This window comes from Cibotium barometz, chromosome 63 (genome assembly GCF_041138505.1).
Source record: "Cibotium barometz isolate CiBa-2024 chromosome 63, ASM4113850v1, whole genome shotgun sequence".
In the NCBI taxonomy this organism is placed as follows: Eukaryota; Viridiplantae; Streptophyta; class Polypodiopsida; order Cyatheales; family Cibotiaceae; genus Cibotium; species Cibotium barometz.
The window spans coordinates 10,509,940-10,517,949 of NC_141108.1; the positions used below are offsets into that span (position 1 = coordinate 10,509,940).

The following is an 8,010-nucleotide window of genomic DNA, read 5'->3' on the forward strand; positions in this document are numbered from 1 at the left end:
CCTCCCTCACCTATAAATAGACCCTCATTATTTTGTATTCTCATCTGTGAACTAGACCATGCCAATATTACATTAGAATAAGCATATTTTCTATTATCCTCTAAAAATCCTCTACAATTTGGAGAGATTGGAGTTTCTCTCTCTCTTCAACCTTCCTTGGAGATTTCCTCTCAACATACTAACCAATTGATTGGTTGAGGGCCTCTCCTAAGAAAGAATAGAGAAGCAAGCAAAACAAGAGGTAAGATGTGACTTTATGGTTTTTCTTTAATCGTCTAAATGTTTTTCACTTCTCAACCCCTCTCAAGCTTGAGAAGTATTCAAATGAATGGTTTTTCAATGCAAATGAAGCTCTCTAATGATTAATCACAAAAAGTTTACATTTATGCTTAATTAGGATATTTTTTAAGTATATCTTTCTCTCCCCCAAAGAATGGTCATTCCTATGACCAATTCTCTATGAGTAAGCAAAGATGTTGTCTTTGACGAGATGAGTAGTTGGTATGCACTAGTAGTGAAGGCAACAAAATATCCAGATGTAAGAAGTGCTGATGTTGCACCACATGTAGAGCAGCAATCATAGGGACTTAGTGGACCTTGAGAGTTCTCTAGGAGTGGATCCAATATGTTCATCCATGGTCAGGCAGGTTGAGGACAGATGTAGGTACACATGTATCACCACACAGAGGGAAGGAAAAGGTGGATCAACCTTTTGTGCCTAATCTGTCTTCAGCAGGTCACTCATATGTGGATGGTGACTCTAGCAGCTCTAAGTAAAGCCTTGATGAGGAGCTTCGCATTCCATCTATAGTTATTCCTGGTCTAAGGTGAACGAGGACTGTTTTAAGAACACCTGGCTGTGATCTAGGTGTACACAGGTCTACGAGAGTTAGATACCCTGTTGATAGGTTGAGATATAATGGATATACAACCCATCATTATGCTTACATGGTTAAAGAAATACAAGATTGGAGCCCACTTGTTTTGATTAGGCACTTGGAAATAAGAAATGGGAAGATGCCAAGAATGAGAAGATGGCATCGTTGGATTTAAATGCAACATGGGAGTTAGTACCTTTGCCTAAGGAAAAGAAGACAATTGGATATAAGTGGGTATATAAAGTCAAGCATAACGTTGATGGTTCAGTGAGCATAAGGCAAGATTGGTGGCCAAAGGCTATGCACAGACTTATGGCATTGACTATGAAGAGACATTCAGCCCAGTTGCAAAATGGCAACTGTGAGAGTTACCATTGCTATGGCTAACAAAGGGTTGGTCTTTACATCAGATGGATGTAAAGAATGCCTTCTTGCATGGTGATTTACAAGAAGAAGTTTACATGATACAACCACTAGGTTATGAGAAAGCCTTGTATGGCTTGTAAGTTACACAGATTTTTTATGCAGGTTACACAAAGCCTTGAATGGCTTGAAGCAGACACTTAAAGCATGGTCAAACAAGATCGGGAAGTATCTTATTACCATTGGATTTTAGATATCCAATGTAGATTTTTTACTTTATTTGAAAAATACAGATAGAGGGATCATGCTATTAGTCATCTATGTGGATGACTTAATTATCACTAGTGATAGTGATGTTGACATACATGATGTCAGGAGGATTTTGAAGCAAAAGTTTGAGATAAAGGATTTGGGTGAGCTGCGATATTTTTTGGGCATAGAGATGGTGAGATCACCTCATGGAATTTTGTTATACAGAGACAATATGGCTTGGACATGTTGTCCAGGTATGGTGGTATGACAGGTTGTCAATCTATTTCAATGCCATTGGAGTAGAACGCAATGCTTTTTCCAAATACAGGTGAGCTTTTGGAGGACCCCACTACATACAAACGTATACTAGGTAGCTTGATCTACATGACCATTACTAGACCAAACTTGAGCTATGTTGTTAGACTTATGAGTCAATTTATATGAAGACCCCTAGGAAGCCACACTTGAATGTGGTTAGATGAATTCTTAGGTACATAAAGTCCACAGTTGATTATGAAATTTTCTATGAGAATGGTATAGAGATACAACTACATGGGTACACAGATGCTGACTGGACTGGTAGTGTTGCAGATAAAAGATCTACCACTGGTTTTATGTTTTCATCGAGAGTGTTGTTGTGAGTTGGAGCAGTAAGAAGCAGCCAACAGTTGCCTTGTCGTGTACAGAGGCAAAGTACATGGGTGCTACTATGGCAGCTTGTAAAGTAGCTTGGTTTCAAAAGCTACTTGGTGATATGAGTGAGCCTGTGGATATGAAGAGGAGAACTCACAAGAAAACTATTACAAGGAAATGATTGTATATTACTTAATATTGTCAAAAAATGATTTATATAGAAATAACTTGTTTTTACACTAGGTCGACCAAACGTGTGAATGGTCCAACCTCTATTACTAATTTTTAGCAAGTCCGTAGACTTTCCCAATTCGACATTTAACGCATAGTAAGGTAGCTTTATATATTCCAACATTATCTTACAAAAGTCAAGTACCCGTTCGCATAGATAATAGCAAAGCGCCTTACGATGGATAAGATAGCAAATCGCCTTATGATAGATTGGATGACAAAACCATGTTAACCAACCTAGTGGTTAACAAAAGAAAAGGAGCACTTTTATGCCCATATCTTGTTTTTGGTGCAAATAGTGCATTTAGATGATAGTTTCTCTTTCTCCCTCCCTCCAATAAAGAAGACTCCTTGTAGTTAAAGATGAAGAGTAATTTATGATGCCAACATTTGAACATAGAATTCTTCATTTATTAGCATGCCTAATGGCAACCTCTTTGGCTAAAGCATATTGAGAAATTTGATGTGGATATTTAAGTCTTTTATTAATTTAGAGCAGCTAATCATGAGTAAAAGAGTCATGTGAAGAAACTATAAGAATAGAACCTCATCAAAATATATCACATAACCTAGTTTAGAAGCAAAAGATAGTAAACATTTAATGATAAAGGAAATCAAATTACTCGTGAAGAGAAAACAAAACGGTTGCAACATTTTAAGCCACAAATTGATAAATCAAGGTTTGAATGACCATTTGTGTAGTCACAAATCTCTTGGTCCAAGAAGTGGGAATAAAATAATTTAAGACCTAGAATTGTACAAACCCAAAATGAACATTGGAAGCTTTAAAAATAAGCCCAAAAAAAAGTGGAATAATAATTGAGCCCCTTTCCAACCAAAATGAACAAGAAAGCTCTTGAAATAAGCTAACAACCCTGAAGGATATAGCATGTGATTGCGAGTTGATTCAAGTTGAGTCCCTCCTGAAAAAGATATAGAAATGCAAATTTGATGATAGGAATTATTTAGCCTTGGCTTGAGCATGGGATATAAATATATATTAGAGAACCTTGGCTTTAGCATGGGCTATAAATATATGAGCATGGGGTATGGGTACATGGGGTATCAAAGCATGGCTTGGGCATGCAAAGTGCCTTGGCTTGAACATAGGTGTATAAGTAGGCCAAAGGGTGTAGTATCAACCTTGGCTTGACGAGAGGGAGTGTTAGCATTTGCAAAGGGAAACCCTTAGGTTAGTACTTTGCTAGTGTTTGTTAATTGACCTTTGCTAGTGGTTGTTAATGTTAATCTTTCTTAGAGTGGAGGGGGTGGGCACAATACCATCATTACCAGCAAGGATGCGGTACTTATCTTTGCGAGTGAGGTTGGTGCACTCATAACCCATGAAAAGCCCCATCAATTTCTGCATGTGATTAGCTACATGGAAGCTTGATTTGCCACTGGCACAGGTTTCCTCTTTGGGCAAGGGGTCAAGGATGGTCACTGTATACATGGGTGTGGGATTCATGAGGAAGTAGAAGGGATCCATGCCTTTGAATCCACGCGCAGTGGTGCCATGGAAGAGGGTCATGTGCACATGCATGCACACAGGGACAAGATCATTGGTGATCTCTGCAAAGAGAGGGCTAAACCTTAGCAAATAAGGCTCCCTGCATGTTGTTCCCTCAGGGCATATGACCAGATCCCCTTGCCCCAACATGCCCTCTATTGTCTTTGCATCCTCCTCCCTGCACCTTGTCAACCTTACTGTCTTTATGGGTGATAACAGCTCTGATAACCTGCTCAAACTATAGGTTACTGCTGTCATCCTCCTCCTTAATGCCACTGATAACAATATTGGATCCAATAATGTCCTGTGTGTGCATACATATAGCATCCCTTTTGTACTGCTCTCCCCCTCTTTTGGTAATGGTGGTGAGCCCCTTATCCTTACCTTTACCCCTAGCAATGCTGCTAATGGTAATGATAATTCTGCTGGTAAGATTATCCATCCTGCAAATCTTAAGATGGCTAGCACAAAGCCTATTGGAAACCATAGGAATATGAAGAATGATGCCATTGGTGTTGGCCTCATTGCTAGCCTCCCATCATGGAAGATCAATGGCTTCATGTAGTCTTCCTTTGGCACTGCTTCCACTTGCTTCTGTGTAACAATGTACCCCTCCTGCCATAAACACCATGAAAGAACCATAGTAAGACTAATTTCACATATTTTTTTGAAAAATCATGCTAAAAAAAGTAGTCCTTATCCCACCATATACCACCTTCTTCTTCTTTTTCAAGTCTTTATTTCTAGCTTTACATGTTTTAAAAAAACATGTGTAGTTATAGTAGAAACATACCTTGCATAATGAGAGGAAAGCATGGTCTGTTGGGTGATCTGCCAGCCCAACATCAGGCTGCTTGTCTGTGAAGGCCCTCTTGACTGCATCTCTCTTCTTCAATCCCACAAGAACACCAGGTCCTTTCAATAACCCAGTACAAAAACCCTTCATGGTGTGAAGCTCAGTGCCAATGACGAGCTGTACCCCTAAATACTCTTCAAGAAAGGGCTCCACCATAATCCTTGGATTAGCAGTAACCACACACCTTTTCCCACATGACAGGAACACTCTGTAAGAGTGAGGGTGCAAATCTTCAAGAAAAAACCTGCATAACACAGCCCTTGCAACACCTTCCACATCTGATGCCTTCAATCCTACCATGGATATGAAAATGAGCATGTGAATTCCTGCTGCCTCTGATACTATGGTTTGCATGACCCATACCAACGGCGCAAAAAGAAACAAAAGCAACCCTCTCAATGGGCTCCCTGCCTCAATTGCCACTAGCATGTAGTATGGGAATGGGCTGCTTGACCTTGTCAGTGTCCCATCTAGATCTGCTACCACTGCATGTTTGTCACGCCCCATGGCACTGCAGTTCTCCACACTCTCAAAGACTGTCTTGCCCCCTTCATGATCACATTGGACATCCACCATGTTCTTGATTATCCTTGACTTCCAAAAACAAGTCTGCAAATAGAGGCATATAGGCTGAATGATGTTGAAATGGTATTTCTGCATGATGGGAAGACTACTGATTATGCTGGTTTAGATGATTGAGATGCTGAAGGAAGCTGATTAAGATGTTGGATTAGATGCTGATGAAGCTAAATTAGGTGCTGGTTAAGCTAAATTGGATGCTGATGGAGGTAAGTTAGATGCTGATGGAGCTAGAGGAGATGCCATGTGAGGTTATTAAGATGTTATACGAGCTGGGGAAGATGCTGAGCAGAAACCTAGAAATCTCACTTGCAGGGAGAGAACGATAAGTGAAGGACTGATATGGACATGTAGATGAAGCTGTTGGTGGATGCAGTAATGGATCAAACGATCATATGTGTGAGGAAGAATTAGCAGAAAATGCAAATAAAACAGAACGGAATGGAGCTTGGTGAGAAGAGTAATGATTTCTGATGCTCAGGCTGGTTGGGAGAAGCAGCAGGAGGAGGGTTCTGGAACAAGCTTTATGTATGAAAGAAGGCCTGATAATACTAAATTAGCACTCTCAAATCCAACTTATCCAAGCCCGTAATGAATTAAAGCACGCTTTGTACAACGCGCGACTGCATGCGGAAGGTGACTAATATGCAGTGCATTAATGATTGATAATTAGGATTAAGCAGCTCGAATCAGGGGCTTAATCATCGTGTTTAAGTCCAGATTCACGCAAAATGCAGAAGGAGCGAGAGGCGGCGCGGAAGATGGAGATGATTTGGGGGGGGTGTCACACGTAAAGATGGCCTGTTAGGTGATAATGCATGCTATTAGAGACTATAATTAGTGCTAATTAAGTGCACATTAGTGACTCGCCAGATTTAGCGCCCCATTTAGCAAGACGCGGGGCAGCGGCCAGATTTGGCGCCACTCTCCGCTAAACTAGTCCCCTCGATTATCGCCGTGATTTTCCTAACGTTTAATGGCCGTTCTGTGTGTACTTTTGATATCACATCCCCCATTAATGCATGCCCATTTTTCAAAACATTGGAAACAGGTTAACGTATCATTCAAGTTTTAAATACAATTGCCTAGTAATTGCCCACCTTCGGTTTGCCTCTCGTTTCCTACCCACCCACCATGTGCCTTGAGCCCCTAATCCATATTTGACTTAATTAGACCACATTACCAACCATTAGACAAAAGCATGCATGCATCATGCAAAGTATCCATGGTTTCTCACTTCAAGGAATGTATAAGAAGCTATCCTATGGAAGGTTTCTCACCCCAACCCATGTACAAGAACCTCTTTGCACATGCACTTTAGCGCCGTCCTTCTAGATTTCTAGGCCACACACCTATGCACCATGTCTACTATACGAGACACAGCCTCAACCTATTGTCTGCCCCAACACCATGGTGCTGAGCACCTACTGTGTGTCACCTTCTGTCCACCACTGCATGCGCCTCCCCTAAAGTGAGTTTTTTTTACTTCATTGTCTCTCTCCTCTTTCTATCCTTTTTTGTTGGGGTTGTGTGCGTACGAGTTTGAAACCATGAGACCTTTTTCCCCAAGAGGTGCTGCAATTTGAACAATTGATCTCTTCATGCAATAGCCCATTGTGACTAAACCAATGGAGGTCTAGGTGCATTGAAAGTGGTGAGGTTGGGCCACTATCCCACCACTTGGGGTTACCAATCATTTGGCAAACATCAACCAAGAGGGTATACTTGAACAACCCATAGCTTAACAATCCCTTTCATTGAGCACCCACCCTTGATTTTCTTTACGAGTGAAAGTGTTAGAAACCTTCACATAATACTTGACAAATTTCCACATAGCTTTATGAGAAGCTCAACCGTCACTAAAAGAAGCACCGCTTTTTCCACTCAATATCAAGACATGCCTATCTTAGGAGTGATAGCATTCTTCATTTGTTATGTGTTTGTCTGGTGCCCGTAAAGTTAGCATGCACACACAAGCACACAAACTATGCTTTACCTTAGAGGATGGATATGGCCCTTTACTAAGTGGTTGAACATGGTCCTTAACTAAGTGGTTGGACATGGAGATAACCAAGGTGCAACGTTTTAAACATTTGGTTTTTATACACTTACGCCAAGGATGGATATGGCCCTTTACTAAGTGATTGGACATGGGGATAACCAAGGTGCAACGTTTTAACCATTTGTGGTTTTCACACTTAACCCAATGTATTGGAGATTAAATCAAAGAGAAATCTTCATGAGTTGTACTTATCAACTTTACTATCCATACGGCTCTTTATTGCATGAGTGATGAGCTTGCATATATTTGAAAGCTTTTATTTCATGGCTAATGTCATATCACATGTGTCTTCACATAACTACACCAATTATTTCACTTATGAATTTGGTCAGATTCATCACCTTCACTTGAGTAAAGAAAGCATGTGACACTTTGAAACACTCTTGAATAATTTATTCACACAAAACACATTTAATAGAATAGTTTTTAATGTCAATATAATTTTTTATTGACTACTAATCATATAGTATAATATAGTACATACACACACACAAATATATATATACATACATATATATACATATACATATATATACATGCACATATATATACATACATATATAAACATATACATACATACATATATATCCATACATACATACATACATGCATATAAATACATATACATACAAACATACATACATAC

General features: G+C 39.8%; 1 protein-coding gene across 1 annotated transcript; it reads right to left on the reverse strand.

The window, feature by feature from the left end:
* Positions 1-3,081: 3,081 nt before the first annotated feature.
* Positions 3,082-5,787, reverse strand: LOC147603667 (glycerol-3-phosphate acyltransferase RAM2-like). Its single transcript, XM_086796292.1, has 2 exons — positions 4,661-5,787; positions 3,082-4,482 (listed from the first exon to the last, which is right to left on the reverse strand). Exons 1-2 carry the CDS (start codon positions 5,381-5,383, stop codon positions 3,586-3,588), a joined length of 1,620 nt encoding a protein of 539 aa, XP_086652418.1. The 5' UTR covers positions 5,384-5,787; the 3' UTR covers positions 3,082-3,585.
* Positions 5,788-8,010: the final 2,223 nt, after the last annotated feature.

Coding starts and splice junctions, on each gene's coding strand:
- LOC147603667 (XM_086796292.1), bottom strand. CDS start 5,383: ATGCAGAAATACCATTTCAACATCATTCAGCCTATATGCCTCTATTTG. Junction 4,483..4,660: donor CTTTCCTCTCATTATGCAAG/GTATGTTTCTAC, acceptor TGTTTATGGCAG/GAGGGGTACATTGTTACACA.